The sequence below is a fragment of the Armigeres subalbatus genome, chromosome 1 (genome assembly GCF_024139115.2).
Source record: "Armigeres subalbatus isolate Guangzhou_Male chromosome 1, GZ_Asu_2, whole genome shotgun sequence".
Lineage (NCBI taxonomy): Eukaryota > Metazoa > Arthropoda > Insecta > Diptera > Culicidae > Armigeres > Armigeres subalbatus.
In genome coordinates, this window is record NC_085139.1 from 67,825,949 (window position 1) to 67,851,388 (window position 25,440).

Sequence of the window (25,440 nt, forward strand, 5' to 3'; positions counted from 1 at the left end):
ACCCTAGAGTGAAATTGTATTAACCTAGTTGGGTCCAGAAGTGGTTTCAAACCACCGTCAGACCCACTCCAGAATTGGATTTTCCTTGACCCGAATAGGTCCGATAACGATTCCGATCATCGATCGACGCATTTTAGAGCCGGATTTTATTGATCCAACTTGATCCTGCTGCGTAGGCTCTGAAAAAAACCTTAACATTTTTATTGATATGGATGGTTGCTTACATAACTTGGGAAATAATCAAAAAAGTATCACCAAATTGAAACAAATCTCAGAAGGACATTCTGCAATTCAGATGAACTTCAGGAACAATTGCATTGTGCATTTCAAATTGTCTGTCAATGTTAAATTTTCGCATTTTTATTTTCATTTGTAAGAGAGGGGCACCAAATCATGGTTTCACCAAGGGCGCTAGCTGTCCACGCTACGGCTCTGGCTCTAGGGTATATTCCAGCAAGCGCAGGCTGCTGGCAAGCGTAGCGTTTTCAAGACTGCGATACATAGGTCCAGTCTGGGTGTCGCAGTTAAGCTCAAATTGCACCGCCTGAAAGCAGGAGAATAGAATTTCACGAGGCGGCATGCATACTCGCGGGTATGATGCCCATTGTCCATCGAATTGGTGGCGAAGGAAGACAATGAAGGCTACGCCCTCAGGGCAGAGGGAGCGGGACAACTCAACCCAGCATACCTCATGGAGAGCTAAACTTCGGCCTGACTAGTTCCTTCCAGGCCATGGATGCTTCAGGTGGTATCTGCACAGGTTCGGACAAGTGGCTTCTCCCGCGTGTCCACGTTGTCCAGACGTGATGGAAACGGTTAAGAGGTGAGATCTTAAATGCATGCGGAATGGACACAATCACCATTTTAAGATCATCGATAGAATGTTCCAGAACGCAGAACAGTGGAGTGCTGTCGCAAGATTGATGATTATAATAGCCGACATCCTACAACAAGGTTTGTGCAGACCGGACCACGAGCGTCAGAGTGCACCGCCACGGAAGATAGATATCGATAATGAACGAGAATGCATGCGCCAGCTACCAAAGTCACAACGCAACTGTTTTCTGCTTGTGGGGACTCGGTCAGTTGCGGCAGAGCTCCCACTGATGGGAAACTTCTCGTGAAAGTTGGATAGGCCCACCGTCAGGGACTATCCGAGTCGTTCGCGATCGCGATTGCGATCGAGGTGGGACCTGGATGGTTCAAGGGCATTATATTAGGTCTTGAGCTAATCTGTGAATATACTGATCAGGCGAAAAAGTAGGTGCAGGTAAATGCAGGTCGTCGGTATCGGGGAGGAGGGGCTTTCGCCGCTGGAGAACTCCCCTTCTGAGTATGATAGATCCACCGCCGGGGACTATCTTAGTAGATTGAGAGCGCATTGATAGCCAAATGGCTTAAAAAAGATGTGGTTCTAAATGGCACAAGGCCTAGATGCCTTAAGGCTTTGATGGGCTTACTGGCAAAAACAAGAGAGCCGCAATCCTCAAAAGTGTACGAACTATGGAGCCAAATGGCTCCGAGGCTAATCAAAGCATTGAAGAGAGGCACCGTAAAAGCGTGTTCTCCAGTACATCTTCAGAATTTTCCGGCATGAGAGGCTCTAAGAAGAACATAGCTCTTTTGGATAACACCTAGATGAGCGATAGTTACACAGCCACAAAAATGTTTCGTACGGTCGTGTTGAAGATCCTTTTTATCATGTAAACCTATCTACAGATTCCTGGTTTTATTAGGAATGTAATGCTGTTGAAGGTATTGAGATCCGAGCTTAAATAACATCACACGAGTCATTTTTGTGACTGTGTAACTCTCGCTTATCTAGGCGTTGTTCCAAATGAGGCCCGTTTTGTGTAAATGTAACACATCATTTCAATCGTGTTGTCTTCGCTGATCATTCTAACGAACAAATGCAGCTTATCGTTATCTCGCTTCGGGAAACCAATTTTAGCAAACGCATTGACTCTCGGTGGGAATTAGAATATGATATGATGAAGGGTAGAATCCACTGTTAGCTGTATTAGAGAAGGAACGGAGAACCGGAAGTCCCATGAAATGCACTTGCCTCTAGAACTGGGAGTTGAGAGCCTTGCATTGAACGCAGGAGCTGAGTGATTGTCCAGGTTGGTATTTGCGACGTGCGTGAAGGTAGGGCCTTGAAGCATGCATTACAAGGTCCATACTGTACAATGGTATTGGAGGTAGTCATTGCATATATTGCAGAGTTGAGATGCTAATACTTGGCGGCTTGTATCTCACGTCGTCCGTCGGGGAATGAAATGCGTCCCGAATACGCCAACAGGAAATCACTTGCTTCCTGATTGCTTGAATCCTTTGGAGAAACAGCGACTTGAGAACTTGCGCTTCATTAGCTTGTTGCGGAATGGTGCGTCCTTCTTTCGTAATGTGTGGGAACGACTACCGGGGTGTCTGGACAGGCTGTTCATTGATTTTTCGTCTTCTTCCGATGCCGCTCAAAATAGTGACTTCCGAGTAGACGAAAATAGCTCATTAATACCAAATGTTGATAAGATAGCATAATGAGATATTGACATGATTGATATAAGAGATAAAATGTCAGACGATAATATCAATATTTTGCACTAAAATATCACAATGAGATCAAGTGATGTTATTTGTAAGAAGTGATCAACATCATGTGTCATTAGTTTGTTCTTATCCATAGCATATTTTGATATTCAAATGATATTTCGGTGCGAATTTTTGATATTGTTGCCTGTTAGATCAATCAAAACTATAGATAGTGGAATATATAGATGAGCGAAGATAAATCCACTGTCTCCAAACGAACTGTCAAACGTGTCTCCAAACGAGCATGACGTCACGATTTCAATGGAAACGTTAAGGGCTGTGACGTCATATGCGCGTGTGCACGGGCAAAAAAATCGACTCAGCCATGCATTCGCTCATCTATAGATTCTACTATCTATAATCAAAACCATATTATGTTTTGTTATTCTGCTCATGGCTTCTGGTTTAAAGACCAAAGGGACCAAATAGTGACTTTCAGTTTCAGTTGCAAGTTCGATGAGACGGAATCAAGCATTTTTGGGTCGAAAGAGAATCGTTTTTTGTAATTTGTGGCGGAAAACATATTTCACTCACCACTCTTTTCTCTTAAAACGAAACAAAATCGCACACGCTAACTTTTATCTACTTAAATAAAATTATATTGCCCTCTCTTTTTATCCCACGGAAATTTTACTCAATATCAGTCAGAAGCAGGACTACTCAAAACCATGAGCGAGTCTTGCGGGCATATCAAATTTTTACTGGAAGTGAGCGATCACTCATAAGACCTGTTTTTCTTTCCCGAAAAATGATTTCTCGGCGAAAATCTGCGTGGATGAGCAATCTCTTCTCGTGAGAGTAAGTGAAAATTACAATCACTGGATTACTTAAGAAAGATGCAGAGAACTCTACGATTAGTCATAAGTGCCTCGGAAGTTTTTGGAATTTTTAGTGCGATTGGAACAACAGTACGGATCGTTTTGGTAGAAAACGGAATAAAAATAATGGAGATTCATGTACAACGAGCTTGGGATTGAACGATCGACCTCCTGCATATAATGTAGGACCATGTTCTCTGAAGATTTTTTTTACAAAATACGCAAATTTTCCGACTTACTGTGCGTATTCATGAACGATTTTTGCTATGGAATTCGACAGCGCATGCAATCTTCAAGATTGGGGAGACTTGATCCCCTTTCATGATAGGGTTTCTTACCCCATTCCCGGCCTAACATGCATGCGACTGCATTATTTAATTGATATTTATGACAGGAAGCAACTTTTCCTAAATTTCGTGTGCCGTACAATACTGCAATGGGGTTCACTTCTGCTTAAAAATAGCTTTTCTTAGTAAACATCGTTTGAAAAAGCTTTTATTTCATTTAAAACAACGAGGTCCAGCACTAATTTCAGTCATAGCGATTTCATTTCCGGCCCACTTTTAAACCGGTTCCCGGACTAAGCAAAATTTCGCTCAATCTCTCAACACCTTACTCTCATTCTCTCTCGGGACGGTAGAAAATGCGACGTAAACAAAAATAAGCACGTTCAATGCCAACAAGATGCCATATGGTATTATTTATAATAATTTTTATTTGGTTAAAAAGATATATTCACTCATCCAAATTACTTCCAAAAGCTTAAAAACTATATTTTTGTCACTTTTTGAAACCGAGACATTACAAATAACATGATACGGTCAACTAACTAGATAGTTTTCCTATGAACGTTGAAGGGTTTTGTTCATACTAAAAAAGACTCCTGGCCTTCTGGCAGCACGGTGCGGCTAGAAGTTCTTAGGCCGAGATGAATTTTTGTTCGGTTTGAGGATACATTTTTAAATGTATTCTAATATGTTTTTATTAGTTCTAGTGAAACAAACAAATAGAAAAGATTAAAGTGCGTGAGTTTAGAATTATTGTGTGGTGATAAACAGCTTCCAGAAATGATTGTATCAAGAACTGTGACGATTTTCAGGTAGGTGTTTACATGAAAATACCGTTTTGTAAAAGTGGAAAGATTCACTCCGGCTCAGTGGTGTAGCAACGGAGAGTGATTGTTCGGAATGCACATTTTTATTTTCTATAATTGGACCAATTAGGAGTGAAATAAATGGTTGAAAAATATTGAGTATTGTGCGAAATAAATGGGAGACTTTTTCAAAATTATCAACCATAAACCTACGGCTTCCAAAAAGTGTAAATCCTTAGTTTTCTGTGCAGTGAGCCAGGAATCGGGTCCATAGGCCCAAGTAGTGATTTACCCTATCTACCCACACATTTTTTTAGAGCACCCTCCATTATATCTGTCAAACCTACAAAAAATTAGCCGCTCGAGAACAATTTATATTTTCCTAAATTTTTTCGCCTAATTTTTGTATGGATGACTAATGAGGGATCAAGTCTCCTCATATTGAGTTGAGGCAATAACTCAAAATCCACAAATATCCTGAAATTGTGGTGGAGTGTTGGCTTGGCATTTTTATCAGTGAAGACCGTTTAGCATATTTATGGTTTCTGCTGTGAAAAAAATATATCATTGCGAGAAGTTGTTCAAATTTTGCGTGGCCACTAAAAAACATCTTTAGCAGGGACAGAACACAGTAAATAATAGAGTAAATATAAATAACGTTGTCAATTAGAAAAATAACTCGCCACATAACGATCGTTTGTTTAGGGGATCTATTATAACAATACGCTATAACAATACTACTTTAGCTCGCGGTAAAACAAGGAAGTCTCCTAAGGGGTCAAGCTTGAGTTTAGAAAAAAAATCGAAATCGGCAGGTCTCCGAAATCGAAATCCGAAATCGAAATCGCATGCTCGACTGTATACCAATTTATAAATTGTGACGTAAAACACCTTCAATTAGCTACTAGTGAAATGCCAATAAGAGCAGCGAGTTAAATGGCTGGCGAAGTTTAAGAGCGATAATTTTTCCATGGTCCGTAATTTCATTTCCGTCATGAACAAAGCATCATCCGATGGATACATAAGGTTTTATTTAAAAAATCTTAGCCAATAGTTTTGAAATAGTTGAAAATAGTAATTTTTTTCTCGAAAAAGTGACTTTAGGGACATGAAGTCGAAAAAAGAGGCTTTTTAGTGACTTGCCCGAAAAAAGTGATCAAATCACTAAGAAGTAACCCGGTTCAAGGCCTGCAAGGGAGTAAAAAGTGTTGCTTCTTTATGGCACGTTAGAGACAATTTTGAGGAACATAATTGCGTGTGAGTTGAAGACGGATTAGATTTTTAAATTTGTTTGATCTGAATTTAAGCGAAAAATTCTCTGGGTTTGCATTGAAAAATCATATCTTTAGAAACACCATTGAAATTTTATTTTGTGAAATTCCTGATTTCATTGTAAAAATTCTTTTTACGGAAATTGAACGAGTACTACTCATCGAGCTCTTTAACAGAAAAATGGAAAACATGCATGTTGTTTCATCACTTTTCCAGATTACGGCAGAGCTGGACTACTTCAAAAGACCCATTGGAAAGCGATGACTAATTATAGCACCCAGTTCAACTAGAGGTATATCAGCCATAATGCTTGTTCGTGTTGTAACGGATTAGAAATAACGTTGTGCCCACAAATGTTGGTTCAAACTAAGATTATTATAAGGATAATGGTTTCACTAAATCTGTAACCAAAAAGTTATTGAAGACCATAGGATTTTTGTAAAGGCTTGATGGAATTAGAATCCAATTGATTATCCATGTATGAACATCGGGTTTATCGCATTCTGAAGCGTAATTTCCATTGCCTGAATTCAATCGCTTACCACATAGTTCTGTTGAAATCACATCATCGGATTATGGTCTTCGGACTTATTAGCGAACCACTTGTAAAACATTTCTCGGCAGGTGCTGTACAAGAAATTCAGGAGAAGATTTATCTTTTATTAGAAAACATAAATATAAATAGATTTCATCTTTATTCAAGCTAGCTATTCTAACGACCGTCATCGACGCCACCAGTAAACAATTAGGTATACAAATCACCTTAGCAGAATAACTATTTTGATACTTGTTTGGCAATCCTTGAAAATATTTGGCAAGTAAAGGGTAGCATATGGACTACAAAAATACTGTACAAATAATAGCTAGCGCAAAGAATGGTCAAGGAATGATTTCGCTGTTGGCATTCTATGAATAAAGTTGGTAGGGTAAGTGGTCAACCCTGAAAAATGTATATCCAAGAACTATCGATCAGTTAGCACAACGAAGAAGCTTTAGATTTAGAAGTATATCTGCTGTTATAGCTAATAAAACTCTCAAAAATTGCTTTTTTTCGGAGTTACGCGAGAAACTGGCCAAATTAGGAACATGGCCAAAACTGGTACAGTTACCCTAAGTGGTTTTAAAACAAAAAAAGTTTCCAAACCAAATTTCAAACAAATAAACTAGCTGAATAGATTTGCTGGCCTACTTTGACCGTTTTCATCTCCATCTTCACTAATTATTGAAGGTTGATTCATTTTTCCCAAAATATCAAAATAGCCCCAATTTCCACATCCATCGTCCCCTCGTCATTTTCCCATTTTCCATTCCCTCAGAAAGTCGTCCACCAGCAATTGATTGGCACAGGTGTTATTTGCTTCTGCGTTCAACAGCTCCCACAACCAAAGCACCGCCGCGCCTCCAACCGCCACCAGCACCACCGTTGCTTTCCATAACCAAGGTGCCCAAGGGCACCGTCGTCGTCAGCAACGGGAGAAATGTAGCTCAGGTTGCGGCTCACGCGAGGCGCCACCATGTCGACAACATTCGACGGCGAAGCCCCGACCTACCGACCCGGAGGAAAGGGAATCACATTTAGATCATATCAACCTGCTACCCACCATCGGTCACCGGTTCCCGTCCCATCGAACCGAAGAGTCAAGAAAAACTGGAAGTCGAGTTGATTTGATTAATTGAAACTTTATCTTTGGTGCACGACGATGGTAACGATAGTACCGATGTTTGGGATTGAAATCCGAACAGGGGTCGATCGACCTCTGTTGATAGGCTTTTTTTCGGTGTTGACGAGTTTGTCATCATGATGATAAATTATCGGTGCGGCGTCCAGAAATCATAATCAAATGTGGGTTGGGCATGTGTGGCCAAATGGTAAATAAATGAGGAATTTTCTCCCATTCAAGTGTTAATCACCGCATTACAAATGTCGTTCGGAAGGAATTTATCGATTCATCTCTCCGAGTTGGAATTCTTTAGGTTGGACCCGATTAAAATCTTCTTCGTGGGATCAGAAATAATTTTGTTCTATCATCAAATTTTATTGTTTTCACTCTTCTAGCGTAAGCATTTTCTTATTCATAGTATTCGATGACGTGCTTTAGCTTTCAATTAGCATTTTTCGTGGCATTTCTCTCTTACCTTCAATAGTTCATCACAAGTTATTTTATTCGTGACATCTTTTCTACTCGGCTCCCCCAACAACTTTATCGGAGCAAATATACGTAAAACGAACCCATCATCGGGTAGGAATTTTGTTCATCCTCTGCGTGTGTGCATTCACGGCACGCTTCTTCTCCACTCACGCGTCTAGGCGTCTATGTTTGATTGCTATCTGACTGTGCCACTGTGACGCCCACCGTTACGATCTGGGTCTCGGGCTAGAGTAAAGGGCGCAATAGGGGAACACCGACAAACAGTGTAAAACATGAACCAATAAAACTCACACCGGGTTCATAAACTACCCGTCATCTGCGACGACGACGACGACGACGACGATGACGACGGTTTTAGTGCTCCTACTGTTTCGCTTCACACTTGGTGTGGATTTCTGTTTTATTTTGGAACCGTTTTCATTCGATGCTTTGGTAGATAGGGAAGAAGGAAATAATAACTGCGGGAACCTATGGCTTACATAATCAACACGGATCGATTCAACTGGTGAGACAAAGATTTTTCAAATTTTTTTTTTTTCGTCAAATAGGTACTTCTTAACATCGTTGATCCTAATGATAAATTTTGTTTTTAAGTAAACCTAGCGCCTTCTTAAATGCATTGATTCAGTATTTAATCAGGTTATATAAATATGTACTTCGCGACAATCAAACGCATCAGTAAAGTCAAGAGACAAATTACTCTTTTCATGATCGGACATTAAACTACAATATTCATGATGAACTTTTTAATATTTACAATCAATTACTTGAAATGAGACCCCACCAATGACTTCCCCTGTTCTCCAATGAACAATAGAACGCTTGCCCCCGACAAGGAAAAATAACTAATATCATTTATTTCGCTTTCTTTTTGTTTATTTCACAGCTTAGTTAAGGAACCAAACCCACCCCCACACACACAAAATGGCCTTAATCATGAAATACATTGACAGCATGCACCATTACATGGATAAATACGGAGGTAAGTGTCTGAATGATAGTTGCAGTTTTTGGTTTATGGAGTTCTGAAATTTAGCATCTTATTAAATGGTGTTACTTTGTTACGAATCGTTTCTACCTCATTTTACTTTTTCAAGATATAATGATTTGCTTATATAGCTTCAGAAATACATAATTAATTGATGGACGGACTCAGTGGCCTCTGCTTATACAGGACGATTTTTTGTGACCAACTATGGCGTTCGGTCTCGCTAGTTGAAAATTAGCCTGATCATATGAAAACATTGATAAACAATGTTCAACAAATTTGGTTGAATCTGTAAAAACTGGTTATTCGGATGAATTCGTTTGATCAAACTCCTTCTCATTTCCTATTCTTTTTAAAATTTTATTTCTTCCTTTTCAATTCAAACTTAAAATGCCTCACTTCTTTTGTCCTACGCTTCACCTTTCACTGTGAGTACTGTGTTATGAGACGTTTCAGCTTGCACATCAAGCTACACGTCTCACTTTTTTCTCACTTGTTGTTTTGCTAAATATTTGAAGATAATCCTCCCAGAATTGCTTCAGAATTTCCTTCATAAATTCCACTAAAACTTCTTCTTCTTCCAGAAACTCTTTAAGAATTCCTTCAATAATCTTTGGAATTCATTTGGAAGTTCACACAGGAATTACATCAGAAGTTCATCCCAGAATTTCTTTCGGCTTTTCCGATTTTTTTTCAAGGATTTTTTTCAGAAGCTCATTGAAGAGTTAAATTGAAAGTTTCTCTAAATATTGATTTGAGAGTTTCTTCAACCTTACGAGGCGAACCGGTCCAGGGCCGAAAACCTCATTAATAAAGATATTAATAAATAAGTTTCTTCAAGAATCTCTGAGAAAGTAAGGCAGTCGAAACCCATTCGACAGAATTGAACGTTTGGTCGAAACAGCTATTGATGATGATGATGATGATGATGATACTACCATCTATTGTAGCAAGGCACCTGCCGATAGCACTGGCCATATCTGACAAACGATTTGATCATGATTATATTATTGTTTGTATTTCATCAAACTCCTGTATGAAGGGCCAAAAATGGGTGGTGTGGTTCCATAAGCAGAAACACTTATGCGAATCCACGGGATGTATAGAGAATCTCCTTCCAGAAGAAAGTTCGTACATACAATAATATAATCTAGCCCTCGTTTCCCGGATTGACCCAATAGATGGGGAGAAGAGCCCGCCCTTTATCCACGAGATGTTAACAATAGGAAGTTGGCGATTCCACTCTTCCTATCCAAATCGCTTCAATCGGGTGCCCTGATGGTTATTTTTTTTTTGTATTTGATCATATAGTTTCAATATTATTTGGTAAATATATGTATATAATGGAATTCTCTCACCAAGTTTCAATTTGCAAGTCCTGGACGAGGGAGGACCTTTCTTCAACACCAGGTACTTTTGGATCTATGCTGTCTTCAGAGATTCATAGATAGTTCGTCAAGAAATATCCTAGTTTGAATTGAGGAAAAATCATCTTTCTTGTTCACAGATTAAAAAAATAGACTTCTTGATTTCTGAAAAGATGAAACAAAAATACGGATGGCAGTATGATACATAATAACATGAGCTTTTGATTAAAATGGATATGTATCCTGATTTTTCTGGTAATGTCCAGAAATAAATAGGGTTGCCTAAGAGATTGGTGAAACATAAAAAACAAAACATAAAAACATAAAAACAAAAGAAACATATGGCCGAAAATGTCGCACAGCCGAATTGGTCATTTGGCTGAACAGGTCATGTGGCCGAAAATGCCGTTTGGCCGAAATAGTCGTTTGGCAGAAAGAGCCAATTAGGCACCGGAGATGAGCCAGCCTCGGGCTGAAAGTCTCCTAAATAAAGACAAAAAAAAAGCCAATTAGGCAAAAATGTCGTTTGGCCGAAATGGTTGTTTGACCAAAAGAGAACAATTGAACGAAAATTGGTTGAATGGATTGATGCCGTTTGACGGAGTAAATCTTGCCGAAAATATGATTTTCCCGAAAATGTCGGTTGTAGAATGGCTCATATGGACGAAAATGTCGAGTGAAGTACGAGACACTGAAGGCGGCCTTACTGTTGAGGTCGAAATACATTTCTTTTTAGTTACAATCCAGTGGTGGAATTAAGTGAAAAAGTACTAACTTATTTTGTGACAAGCAAAAATGTCGCTTGCTGGTGAATGTTAAAATGTGAAGTGTTAAATGATAATCAGATAGGGAGAACTAGGAAATGAGAAGTGAGAAATATTGAGAAGTGTAACGCCTTGATTCTGACTTCCTTATCACTTATTATTTTTCACTTTCTCTCTCACTTTATTGTAAAAGTAGGCAATAAGAATTGAAAAAAGAGAAATTCGAAGATAATATCTGAGATACGAGAGACGTTCTCCCTTTCACAATGAGATTTTGGAAGTGAAAAATAATGAATGAGAACTATAAATTAAGACATCTCACCTCACACTCTTCATTTCTCACTTCATGTGAGAAACGTAAAATAAAACGCCTCTATTCTTTTTCACTTTCCATTCCACAGTTCTCACTTTTCACAGAAATTTACTTTCCTCTTTTGACGTAGGACTACGTCTGTGTTTTCTATATTGGGGTACACTTTACGATTGCGAAAATCGGGGACCGTCACGAAAATATGATAGACTTTAAACTTTAATATCTAAGCCGTTTCTCGATGGATTTTCAATTTTTTTGGACCATTCGATCAAGGATGAGTCAACGCTTCTTTGCATTTATTTGAAAATACTGATTTTTAACTATTTATTATTGATAATTGATAAAATGTTTAGAAATAGGTAAACTAACCAATCACGTACATGCATCACTAGCACAGACATCAAAAATCAATCACTTGCGGGTATGGATCTAATCCTCAGTTTGAACAAGATTTTCCGCATAGCAGACGCATCAAAGCGATCGTAGCGGAGCGGACACAGCATCACGGAGGCACTAATAACATTTTCAAAGAAAATCAATCGCATTGGTGATGGTGCTCGATGTGTTGCTGCAGATTATTCAACCTCAACGAACCAGAATTTCATATGAAGAAAAGGTTGACCATAAAAATAGCACTGTGGCGATCCCACACCGCCAGTGCCGATGCTAAAATTTTTTTTACAAATTGTGGTGTCAGTTAGTTGGAAAGGAACATTGGGAAAAGAAAATTGGTTCTTCTCAGGACCAACATTTGATGGAAAGAAAGAGTTAATTGCGAAAATGAACTGTTTCGGTGGCATCGGGTTTGGCGTGGTAGCTTGGTTGCTGTTAGTGATTCCATTCATTAAAATTCACTACATCATCTCCCTCCAACGCGCTATCAAATTCGCTATTTACGATTGAGTTTTGCACTTTGAAGAAAGATTATTTCTGATAGTCGGATCAACCTTCTTTTGTATAAAATGTTGGCTTTTGTATAAAATCAATGAAGACGCCACCTCAGTGGAAACTATCTACAGCAACCACCCATCGGTGAACGTCGCTCGGACAGACAGATGCTAAGAGATAATGTTTTGTGAAGCTTCGTCTTGAGTAAAATTTCTGTTGTTATTCCTCGCAACAAAACGCATCTTGGATAAACAACATCTCATACCCAATTCAGAATCTTGCGAGAAAATTTCATAGGATTCTTAGAACTTGTCATTCTCCAAACGGTATGTTGTCTGCGGAATCCCTATCAAAATGACTCGCGCGCGTAGTAGTAGTAAAATTCTTCTTTATCTAAACATTTTTTTGTTCTACAATTATTTTTAAAATGTACAGTGATCGGCCGGCTTGGCCCTCCAACTTCAATTTTAATTATTGTTATTATTATTATTATTTTTATGTGCCTTGTTTTGATTTGTTTTACGTAAAACCTGATTTTTTAAAATCTCGTTAATTTTTGCATTTTTTCCCGCTTGCAAGGCAGTGGCAAATAACATTCTCCGACATTGTCTGCGGAATTTTCATCAAAATGGCTCGCGCGCGCCAAAAACCAGCTTTCTTATATCTAATGAAGTAATTCCATTAGCCCCGCCCCTTCATTAATCGTTGTGAGTGCACATTTTACTTACACCCATATCAGCTCACAAAGGGGAGGGGCTAACGGGCTTAATCTATTGAATACAATAAAGCTGCTGTCCGGCGCGCGCGAGCCATTTTGATACGAGCGGTTTGACATTCGAGTAGCGGAACGGACACAGCAGCACGAAGGAGTGGGTGGCAGTGTGGCAATGCTGAAAATTTATTTCAAATTTTAGAGGCTGAGCGAAAAATCATCAAGTGGCGGTCGGACAGTTGCAACGCAAGGGTTCGACAAGCGATTAGATGCAGTTAGTTATTGGAAAGGCGCATTGGGAAAAGAAAATTGGTTCTTCTCAGGAACAACATTTTATGGAAAGAAAGAGTTAATTGCGTTAATGGACTGTTTCGGTGGTATCGGGTTTGGCGTGGTAGCTTGGTTGCTGTTAGTGATCCCATCCATTCAAATTTACTGCATCATCTCCCTCCGACGGGCTATCAAATTCGCTATTTACGATTGAGTTTTGTACTTTGAAGAAAGATTATTTCGGATCAACCTTTTGAATAATGAGCGGTTGGACAAAATGTGATGCAGCGGAGCGGACACAGCAGCACGAAGGCGTGGTTAGCAGTGGCAATGCTGAAAATTTATTCCAAATGGTGAAGGCTTGGCGAAAAATCATAAAGTGGCGGTTGGACAATTTCAACGCAGGGTGCAGACAAACGTTTGGATGCAGTTAGTTATTGGAAAGACGCATTGGGAAAAGAAAATTGGTTCTTCTCAGGACCAGAAATTTATGGAAAGAAATAATTAATTGCGAAAATGAATTGTTTCGGCGGCATTGGGTTAAACGTGGTAGCTTGGTTGCTGTTAGTGATTCCATCCGTTCAAATTTATTGCATCATCTCCCTCCGCCGCGCTATCAAATTTGCTATTTACGATTGAGTTTTGCACTTTGAAGAAAGTTCATATCGGATTGTCGGATCAACCTTCTTTTGTATAAAGACCTTTTTGGAGGACACCATCCTCAAAAATGGCTGAAATAAAGGAGAAATAAGCAGAATCAGAAGTGGCGTGAAACCAAACGCAAATATATTTATTTGAAACGTTTGGTTTTCGCCCGCGATGTAAGCGTACGTGGCAAAGCAAGGATTGTGATGTCCCCGACTGAAAGCCAGTCGAGTGGCTTCAGCGGCCGATGAGTCATGTTAATTTTACGGTTAGAGACTCAAAGTCCATCCAACTGGGAACAACTATTCAACTTCTTGATTCAGTTGGCCTCCGAGCAGTTTGCTCAATGTTAATAAAACGACACAAATTATTATGGCAAATACCATCATTTTTGAATAGCTACGTAGTCCTACGTCACCTTTGCGTACAACCCGATTGGGCTGCACCTTTGAGTTTTTTGTTCTCACTTCTAGTTTCTTATTCCTTTTTTCTACTTCTCAATATTCATCAATTACTCCACACAATTGTTCAGCCAAATCACATTTCGGCCTAACGACTATCGACCTTTACGACCAAACGGCATTTTTGGCCAAATGATCTTTTCGGCCGAACGACATTGACGGCCAAATAGCCCTTTCTGGCAAACGACAATTTCGGCTAAACGGCACTTTCGATCATATGACCTGTTCGGCCAGACGACTTTTCGGCTAAATGACCTGTTCGGCCAAACAGCTTTTCGAAAAAAGTCCAGTTCGGCAGATCGTCAATTTCGGCCAATGACTTTCGGCTTCATGGTTTGTTCGGTCTAATGTCGTATTCGGCCAAACAACTTTCAGACTAGTTGCCTCCAGCCAAATGGCTCTCAGCCGCTAGTTCATACGGAAAATCCTCAAAAAGTTTACAAATTTTATTCTCTCAAATGATTCTTTAATTTATTTCAGGTTTACTCTAAAAAAAAAATTATTTTTTACTCCTTTACTATGCTTAAAATTTAGAACAAAAATCAAAGAAGTGCTGTTTCAAAGTTTGGTCAAATATTTTTATTTGATCAAACCATTTCTAAAGGACGGCCAAGATAATCTGCAATGTCATGGCAATTTTACCGGTTATCACTTTAATAGAGATTAAAAAAAAATTCACCGGTGTATTGTTTAAAATGATTCTACAACCGTTAACCGGAATAAGCCTGGGGGATCGAGAGCGGTAAAAGAGGATGGTCTGTGTGTTTGTAGCGTTGATGATGATCTTCCAGCTAGTGAAGTAGTTTGTCAGAACATTCAAGCCTAACTTTGTAATGATGGAGGTATCGTCTGCGAATAGAGACAGAACGACGCCGAATATTGGACGTGAGCAGATCAAATAGTAGGAGCCCAAGGTTACTACTAGATGCGTTTTGTTTCAGGTGTAGTTTCGCCGATGAACACCCGGCAACTGAGGAGAATGTACACCAGCCAGACCATCATGCCAGAGACTGTCCAAGACTCTTCTTATCAGGAGTTATCAATCGATCTATAGAACCACTGTTGTCTAACGGGATATGCGGTGGAATGGGACGATGAGTGGTTTTCAAAATTTGTGTTAACTTCCAAATTGGCTTAGCAAAGACTGCGAAAGTGCTGATTTTATTCGAAGATTCATGGTTTCTGGGGTCCACTGTTCTAGCTTTGATAGTTTTGGCCGGGAAGAGCCGTGTGGCCGATGGCCACTAGGTCGAAAGTTGTTTGGCCGATACTTGCTGATTGGTTTGAGCCCGTGCTCGCGAACGAAGTGTCGATGTTTTCTCGAATGTATCCTGTCCACATTCCCGTGGGATTTCCGTAGAACTTCTAAAGACAAACTTCGTAGAATTTTCAGAAAAGTTCAGAACATCTTGCTAAAGAAATTCAGTGAAAGTTTTCAAGGTAATTTTCTAAAAATTGTAATTGGATTTCTGTAAATTTCTCTTGCAAAGAATGTTCCGGAAAAATATAAAAATTTCCAAATCTAAAATCTAAGGATTTTTTCTAGGAGATTTTAAAGAATTTCATAAGCAAATTTAAGAGAACACCTCTTAGAAATTTCGGAAAATTTTCCCCAAAAAATCCAGAATTTGTTTTAATTGAAGAAATGCCGGAAAATATTTGGTGCTTTTCCTAAAGTAATTTCGAAGATTAATGTAAAAATTGTGGAGAATTTGTCAAGGAATTTTTCTTAGATATTCCGAAGAGTATCTCATGGAAATATTTAAGAATTTACCGAGAAATTTCTGGAGAATTTCCTGGGGGGATGTCACCGGATGCGCAGCCTGTGCGGTGGCGTATTGGGAAGCGCCCTTACCGATACGACTGCCTGATGACGACTGACAAATTGTTCTTCTCGGAGGCATTCCTCCAACGTACTCGGATAAATGGCAATCGAACAATGCAACGATCATAGAGCTGAGTGACGTTTAGCGCTCGCACACTAATGTGCAATTCGTCATGTGTAAAAACATGTTTGTTTTCCTTCTGCTCATAACCTCAAAAATGATCGGGTCATCACAATGATATCAAAAGAGTCAAAAAATATATGGAAATATACTCATTTTTACCCAATCTTTGCTTGTTTGCACCATCTAGGAGTGTTTGTTTTCCTTTTATCGTCACTCACACATTCGGACGTGAGAATCTCAATTGGATTCTGTGTGGTTTCTGGCTGCAGAATACCACAGTAGATCCCGGCAAAGTAGCGGTTGAGTAGCACAGAGTGCCTACCAAATAAAGATAGAAATAAAAAAATGTATTGTTTATCATATGAATTACATTGTTGGCGAAATTAAATTTTCGATCAAATGACATATTCGGTCTTACGACCTGTTCGATCAAGCGACTTTGTCGGTCAAATTGTTTATTCGATCGTATGACCCGTTCGGACAAATGGGCGTACGGACGTTACGGACAAGTGTTATTTTTGCCCAAATGACCTGTTCGGCGAACGGAGTTTTATCTGGAATCGAAGTGTGCCGTGCTCGTGAGTGGATTTAGTTTCATCACGACATTTTTTTCCTGTTTCGGCCAGTCTGTGAAAATTAAAAAAATCCTGGAGATTTCAAAGTTCCCGTATATTGTTTTTATTACGAGATTGTGATAGGGAAGTTGGTTCTACGCGGCAGAAAAAGGACGGCTCCAGGAGGCTGTTCCAACGGGGCAGCACCACTGCGTTTCGCACAATTTGAACGCAGAAACGAGAAGTTTGGCTGCGATAACGACATCTGATCCATGAAGCACATTTCGACTTTGGTTTTCGTTCGGTGAGGTCCGTTTTCGACGCGTGTGTTTTTGTCTGATCGCTTAAACTTAAACTGCACTAGTGCAGTTTGATACAAATAAATCCGGTAAGTCTTTCGATTTTTAACGGCAAAGCCAGTGTATTTTGAAAAGGGAGTATGTAACAATAAAATGGAGCTCACCAAGGCGGAAACATCAGTGGCTCGGATTATGAATTCACCACAGGTCGGATGAAACTTTTTTAACTGAGGATTGCGTGAAAAACTGTAATTATTCGTTGGCGCATCTTTGCTGTGAAGCCGATTTCCAGATAGATGTTGCTGCTACAGATTTGGTGAGTTTCAATATGCATTTTGATTGCATTTCAATACTAAATATGCGCTGGATGGATAATCCGGAAGTTTGTTCATGGATCCATTATTCAATTGATAATGGTAGCATAGACAGCCGGAGCTTATTGCAAGTAAAAGTGACATCGGACTGGTCATGAAATACCAGGCAGTCTGAAATGGGTCACTGGAGCTGCAATAGAGCAAGCACTTTCAAACTCCCGGATTATTTCTGACTGCTTAAACAGACAGCTTTCTTCCATAACATCACTGCCAGACAATGGGGGTTAGTTTGTATACACAAACACACACACAATAACCTGTTTGACGAACGGAAATGTTCAGCCGTATGACCCGTTCGGCCAGAAGTCGTTAGCAACCAAATGGAATTCTCGGCCAAATAGTTATTTTCGCCAAACGAAATTTCCGCCCAAACGAAACGCCGATGATATCCTTAAAAATTCCATACAATGTATAATTGAAATTTCGAAAATCCTATCGTGAAAACTAAGAAAACCTTCGAGTGTAATTTTCGAAGGATATCCCTTTGAATTAAAAAAAAAAAAATGTTTAGATATAATTTTTGAACGAAGAATGTCATTTGGCAGAAAGCCATTTTGCCAAATTCCATTACGCCCAACAAACATTGGAGGAGAATAAAGCGCTTATATGATCAAAGCTAGTCTTTTATAACTTATATAGTTAACATTGTCTGTTGGTAAGTTGTTTGGCCTAATATACTAGATTTGGCTGATTTTTTTTTAATTTCTTTATTAACGTGATTTTTTCGTGTATGAAGTTCATCACTTAGATTTGGCTGCAGTGGCTAGTCTAAAATTATTTTGCTGAAAATGTCATTTAGCCGAAGAGTTCCTTTGACTGAAAAATACAAACAGTTGAACGAATAGTTCAATTGGCTGAAAGGGTAATTCGGCCGAAAGTGTCGTTCAGCTGAATTGGTCACTTTGCCAAAAAAAGTCGTTTAGCTGAATTGGTCATTTGGCAGAAAATATCGTTTGGCTGAAATATTTGTTTTGCAGAAGGGACATTTTCGGGCAAAATGACACTTCCTGTCGAACGACTACTTCTACCAAGCAGCATTTTCGACCAAATGACTTTTTCGGCCAAACGGCATTTTCGACCAAATGACCAAATGACATTTTTAGCCAATTGAACTCATTCGGCCGATTGAGCTTTTGGGCTGTTTGTAGCTTTCCGCCAAATGTAATTTTCAGTCAAACCATTTTCAATCTTATACCGTTTCGGGCAAACGATTAATTCGGCCTAATGGAATTTGGCTAGATGACCTTTGGTCTAACCTGTTATTCGAATAAATGGCTCGTTGTCGAATGATTTTCGGCCAAACGACAGGTAGGATCAGTTGCAATGATATGGAAATGCTAATACCATCTTCCAAACTTAGACGTACATGTTCATGATAGAATTGAAGATGAAAGTATAGAATTGATAGTTCCGTTATGATACGGCAGGCATGAAGAATGTTTTATTGAAGTCGATTCGAAAGCCAGTGGAATGCAATATTTGTGATGGTATATATCGCACGACCTTCCTTCTGTCAAACTCCCGTATGAAGGGGGAGGAAAGAATATCAGTGTGGAAGCTGATATATCTCCAGTGGCAGAAGGAAGGTGGTTTAAGGCTCCCCCAGACCTAAGCAATTGCATCGCCTCGACGGCGAAAACTAGTCGTCGCGATTCTATCGTTGGGTTGCTGCAGGCAATATTCTATTTACGCTTCCATACCAATGGCGGCAAAATCGCTGTCGCCAAGCGATAGAATCGCGTCGCGACTGTCACGTCGCGTGTGTTTGGGTTATCCCTAATCAAAGAGCACTCTGGAAAGATATTATCATTTGAGCATCTTATGATGATCCTGATAGCCAGCGTGGTTCGGGGTTTGTTCACGTTGCGAGGGCGTTGCTACAACAAAAGTAGTGAAAAACACAAAACTCAAAACACACATTGCACTTTGTTTACTAAGCAGATACATAACTAAGATCGATATCCCAGCATATCATCAGTATCTTTGCTCAGAAGATCGAATTATGGGATAAATTGCAATGCCTGGCGGAAAGGTTTTCTATCGACGAGTACTGTCTCTAAATTTCTAATGTGACATCAGGATCTAGTCGAATTGGATTTTTATTGCGCAGTTCTGTTTTCTCCATGCGTCCGTCTCGTCGCAACTTACTGAGCTGCCTCGGAGAGAACAAAACAGAGAAAGGCACTGATGCTGTACCGTCGACCTACAACAGCTGAATTAATGGATGCCCCCACCAGGGTTAGTGCCTTTCTCTGCCATTAGGCCAAAACTCATCCGGCTGACTATTTTATTTAGCTGCAATGGACATACGGCCGAAAATGTCGTTCGGCCAACAGGCCATTTGCCCGAAAAAGTCATTTGACTGAAAAGATGTTTGGGTGAAATGATCGTTTGGCAGAAAGGCCATTTGGTCGAAAATGTTATTTAGGCAAACGGGTGGATATTTTTGACCATATTAGTCGTCGGACCAAATGGCCCTTTCTATCAAACAACCATTGCGGCCGAACGACATTTTCGGTCTTATAACCTATTCGGCCAAACGACGTGTTAGGGAAAAGTGTTTTTTCGACCAATTTTCCAATTCGGCCGTATAATTTTATTTGGCAAAACTGTTTTCCGTTATATAACTGTTTGGCGCAATCGTTCGTTTCGGCCAAATGTAATTCGGCTTGATGATTTTTGACATAACGTATTATTTGGCCAAATGTCTTTCTCTCAATGATTTTCGGTCAAACACCCTTCCTCTTTTTTTTTAAATACTTCCAAAGAATTTCTTGTAAAAATCTAAATAAATCCCTTTCAAAATCCGTTTTTTGTTAAAACACCGAACGGTTTTCGTGAATTTAAAATAAAATACTTAGAAGTTCGGAACAAATTTGGTTAAAATTTCGTAAAATTCATTTTGGAAATTCCGAAGAATTTTACAAGGAAAATTTAAGAAATCCCGTGCAAATTTCAATGAATTTTCTATGAAAACAGAAACTTTCCGTAGATTTTCCGAACATTCTTCTGTAGTAACTTGAAACAAATTTCCTTGAAAATTCCAAAGAATTCTCAAAACTTCAAAAACCTCAAAGTTGCCATAAAAAATTCAAAAATAATTTTAGGAAAGCCCAAAGAATTTTCGGGAGAAGTTCGTCAGACTTTTCCGGCGGAATGCAAAGGATTCTCTTGTTAAAGTTTTGAAGAAACCTTGAAAAAATGCAGAAAAAAATCTTCAAGAAATAAACGTAAAAAATATCCACGCCGAATCACTCCGCCGCCAGCTAAAATTGCTTTCGGCGTGACGCCAAAAACGACACTGCCAACGCCACCGCCAATCATGACAAACTCGGCCGATTTTTGGACCGGCGCACACACGGCATCAAAATTAGTTCAGCGCCAAACGTATGATAGCTTTTTTTTTTTCATAATCTGATTTTCGATTTGTTAATCGATTTGTTGTACGCAAAATAGCTTTGGTGATGTTGGATGTGAGTCATATAAAACGAACTTCCTTCATGTTCCAGATTTTCTTGGAAGTGGCTAAAAGTGGTCTATATAACCAAAAAAATTTTATCCTACATTTTTTGCTTGAAGAATCATGAAGTTTGATATATCGCATGCTATTTTGTTTACAAAATACTGGCTCCAAGTCTTTAACAGGGCCTCCGGAATTGGTTAATTTATGGTTTATGTCTGAAAATTTCAAACAAAACGGTCAAAATGTGAATGAGTTGAAACATCATCAAAATTTGGTTGCACAAAAAAGATTGGGGATGCAAAAGTGAATGCCTGTTTACGGTTTTCCGACAATTCTCCATACGTCAAACCCGTTCACGTGAACTTTAGATTTCGGTACTCTTCATCCGTTCATTAAATTTAATATTCACTATTTGTAAATATTATATATTTACAGAGGGACTCTCAAAAATAAAATAAAAATGCTGGAAAATCTCCGAAGTTATGATAAGTAGAATTTTTGTAGAACAAACCATAAAGAAATTTCTGAAGTAATTCCAGGAAGAAATTCCTGTGAGGTTTCCAAAGCAACTTTTTTAATAATTATGTATTCTATTCATTGTTGGGGAAATTCCTAAAACGCCCTCGAAGAAATCAACGAAAAAAAGTTTTCTAATGGAACACGGGAGCATTTCCTAGAGAAGTTTACAAAATACCGGAAGAGTTTTAAAGATTTCTTTTAGATGAGTGAGGCAGTGCAGTCTCGAAGGATTTTCTAAAGAAATTTTCGGAGCTTGGAAATTTTTGAAAAATATTGCGATAGAATTACTATATAGCAGCTTTTGAAGGAAGCCTCAGGGAGAATTTTCAACAGAGCTCCTAGACAACAACTCCCGCAACAATTCTTGAAGAAATTACCAAGCAGATGATAAGAAAAAAAAAATCGGGGAATTAGCACACTTACACGGGTAAAAATCCGGAGCCCAAAAGTGGCAAAGTGAGTCATGATTTTAGGAAAAGTGTGTGTTTTTATGTTATGAAAATACACCATGAAAAAAGGTCATGAAATCATGACTTATTTTGGCGTATCACAAGCATGGCGTTACGTTTTCGATATTTGTTGACAAAAAGTGGAAAATTGAGTCATGATATCATGACGCATGCATGCTGAAATCATGAACTATAGTCATGAAAACAGAATCATAATTCATGAATCTGGTAGCTGTCATTTATGGTTCCAGGGTGAAAAAAAATAAACAGAAAAAACAACACCGAAATCCGTCCCGCATTTCAGATTCCATTTAGTCTATACTGTCCGTGTATCGTGTTGTGTCCGCAATAAGAACATTCAACAGGTCCAGCATATAACCTTCCTGGCATGGTAACCAGTAAACCATCTGGGATTATTGGATTTTTTTGGATTCTTTTTTCTTATTTTTTTCTCTTGCATAATAATGTCTGGCGACAAATACTTGAAACATCTTAATCATACCACATCCTCCCTATTTTTCGTTTGCACTTTGTATGAAATATGTAAATTATTTATATGAAACTTTTTTTCCTCCTACAGCAAGTAGGCTTTACAAAAGAATATTATCTACTTACAGTAAGGGTTATTTCGGCAAAAGCACCATTCAGAAATGAACCCCATAGCACGGAATCGAGAGTACGGTCCCGGAGTACGGTTGTAATAATGAGCCGCCAGCTAAGCGCAATTGGCAAAGCGTTGTGTGGGAATTGGACAAAATAACACTGAATGTCCAAAAAACGAGTACGACAACTCTGTCGATGAATTAGTGCTAAATTACGGATTTCATTTTGTTTTCTTCTTAGCCAAAATATAGCAACACAAGAAAAAGAAACTTATCAAAATTACACTTAACACTCGCGATTCCGATGTGATTATATCAAAAGCTAAAACATTTTGAAAAATTAACTTGGAAAACACCGCCGTAGACATCTGCAAGGAACGCCTTGACAGAAATGAAACAAATATACGGCTGTCAAGTTGGCGTAACGCTCAGATATTTTACTCGCGTTTTCATAACTTTAAGTCATGTTTTCATTACTCTGAGTCATGTTTTCATGAACAGATTTATGTTTCTACAACTCAGTGATATGAGATTTTATTTATGAAAATGCAATCAGTTTTGTGATAACGCCTTGGCGATCATGACCTTAGTCCATGAAAAAGACTTATAATATTTATAATAATTGTTGTTTAGGCCATGATACAGTGAATTGTAGTCATGATATCATGAAGAAACCAGTTTCATGATTCCATGACTTTTTGGTCATGAATCTGGCAACAGATTTTTACCCGTGTAGAATCCTTGAGCGAGCTCCCAATTTTTGCCCAGAAAATCGTAAAACATGCCATATTCTTAATCGGGAATGTTAACTTTAATATGGTCCTTCTTATTAGCCACGTGTTCACCACTGATTTGAGGAAATATATTTCCATAGATTAATTGAAAGTAAAAATGGAACGCTTAAAATACCAACCCATAGTCACATAATATTTTGTCAGTCATCGCTCCTCGTTTATCGTTCCAGTTCCGCTTATCTCGGCATGAATCATGGTTTATTACAGTTCGGCACAAAATAGTCGAAAATTATCAGTCAACCTTGCACGGAAGTGGTCCCACTTAGGGACAGAACGTCGAAATCGAGTTTATCAAGCTGATAAGCCGTACGACTGTTATCAACTAATCAGGTGAAAAGAGTGATTGTGAAAGTTCGTCAGCACTGCACGTAGGTGGTGCGATTATGAAACAATTCTCACCAGATTTATTTACGAACTTTAGTCTCGACTCGCGTTTCCATAAATTTGCAACGTGATGAAACTTTTATCCGAGATTATTCTTATCGTTGCCTTCCGGGTCTGTTTACCGAAGCGGATCAGATGACGGGACTAGACGACGGCTCTACTGATTTGACGTTGCCTCTTATCGCAGTCATTGCTGGCGCACTCCGCACTCTGAGGCCCAGTGCCAAGTATACAAAGCTTCCGGGGCTCGGAGCTTGATGTGGCTTTGTTTCCGAAAAAGGTCTCGCACTAAGCAAGTTAGTTTCCTTCCGTTCGCACCCAGAGAATCACAATACCCAGTAGTGGCGGCAAATGTGCCACTTTGTTCACGACTGCAATGACAACGATGAGGTGCACCGTGGTCGTAGGAGGAACGAGTTCTTGATAACTTGTTTTATTACAATAAGAGTCCAATCGAGCATTTCAGATGATCTGAAAATGTTCAATAACTTATCGCATATTTGTAATACAGTTGTTGGATAATCAAAAATAGTAAATTTCACTTTCGTCCACATTCGGCTCGAAAGCTCGACACTATGCGACGGACCTAAACCGCCCGATGCAAGAATCGCGCGAAAATGAGCCAAATAGAAACAGAACACCATAATTACCGATGACAAGCGATCCAACAAGCAGCGCCCAAGGTGGAAGGTCTGTTTCAACAAGTACTGATACAACTTGGCACCTCGAAATGGGCAGGCATGTGAGCGCCGCGTGCCTTCCCTAACACCGGTTGCCGCTGCTTGCTGCCGGTTTGCTACTGCTGAGAATTTTCGTCGACGTCGTCGTCGTCACCGACACCGAGGCCAATGAACTGCTCCTCTGTGCAACGAACGCCATCGTCATCCAGTACTGGGTTCCAGCAGAAGTTGGTGCGGCTCCCCGTTGGGCTTCACTAGCAACAGAGCTGCTTGAATGATTCTGTATGGAGGTCATGTCCTGACCAGGGAGTCCCCTTTCATCCTCATTCGAATGCCTATTTCTACGACATCGATATAGGAGGTCGGGGACCAACCCGGAGGAAACTCCAGCACGATTTAATCACATCAGTTACGCATAGCCGTGTACGTAGGAGGAGTTGATTGAAGCAATTTGACACTCTCCAGCCCTGAGTGTGTATTTCCGTCGCAAAATACCAAGATGATTGAGCATTGCAATTCAAGTGTGATTTCCTCGTCACAAACTCATTGCTATGGTTGTGGAGTTTTGATGATGATTATTTATTGTGATTACTCATTAGCTATTCAATTACCCAAACAAGTCAACCCGTTCGTCATTAGTGTGTCGGCTCAACACAACAATGTTGGCTTCTTATTTTTTGTTTTAAAGGCCCGAGTAAATCACACCAAGCATAGTTTAATGCCCAACACGCTAAACCCACTGCAATCAAAGTTGAGTTCAATCGATCAAATTATTCTTTGAAAAAGGTATCTGGATGAACAGATTCATAGTTTTCTCACACTTGATCATCAAATATTGACAAAATCATAATTTGATTCAACTAAGAGTAAGTGCGGCTTAGCGTGAATGAGCCACGATGGTTTTTCACAGCTACTGCTATAGACGGGTGTTGGTACCCGGCTGTTCGCACGCTGATTATACGCAAAGCGGGAACTTCCACCGGTCTGGAGCATGAGTTGACTGGCATAATTTTGTGCTTATGGGTGAAATTGTGTATGAA

At 39.4% G+C, this 25,440-nt stretch overlaps 1 protein-coding gene across 3 annotated transcripts in view; it reads left to right on the forward strand.

Moving 5' to 3' along the window:
* The window catches only part of LOC134226606 (elongation of very long chain fatty acids protein AAEL008004), a 318,180-nt gene that overhangs the window by 192,405 nt on the left and 100,335 nt on the right, over nt 1–25,440 (forward strand). For all 3 annotated transcript variants that reach the window (XM_062707493.1, XM_062707503.1, XM_062707486.1), the window contains one exon: nt 8,812–8,907. In XM_062707493.1, coding sequence (XP_062563477.1) covers nt 8,850–8,907 — 58 coding nt within the window. In that variant the 5' untranslated portion in view covers nt 8,812–8,849. The remainder of the gene's footprint in view (nt 1–8,811; nt 8,908–25,440) is intronic.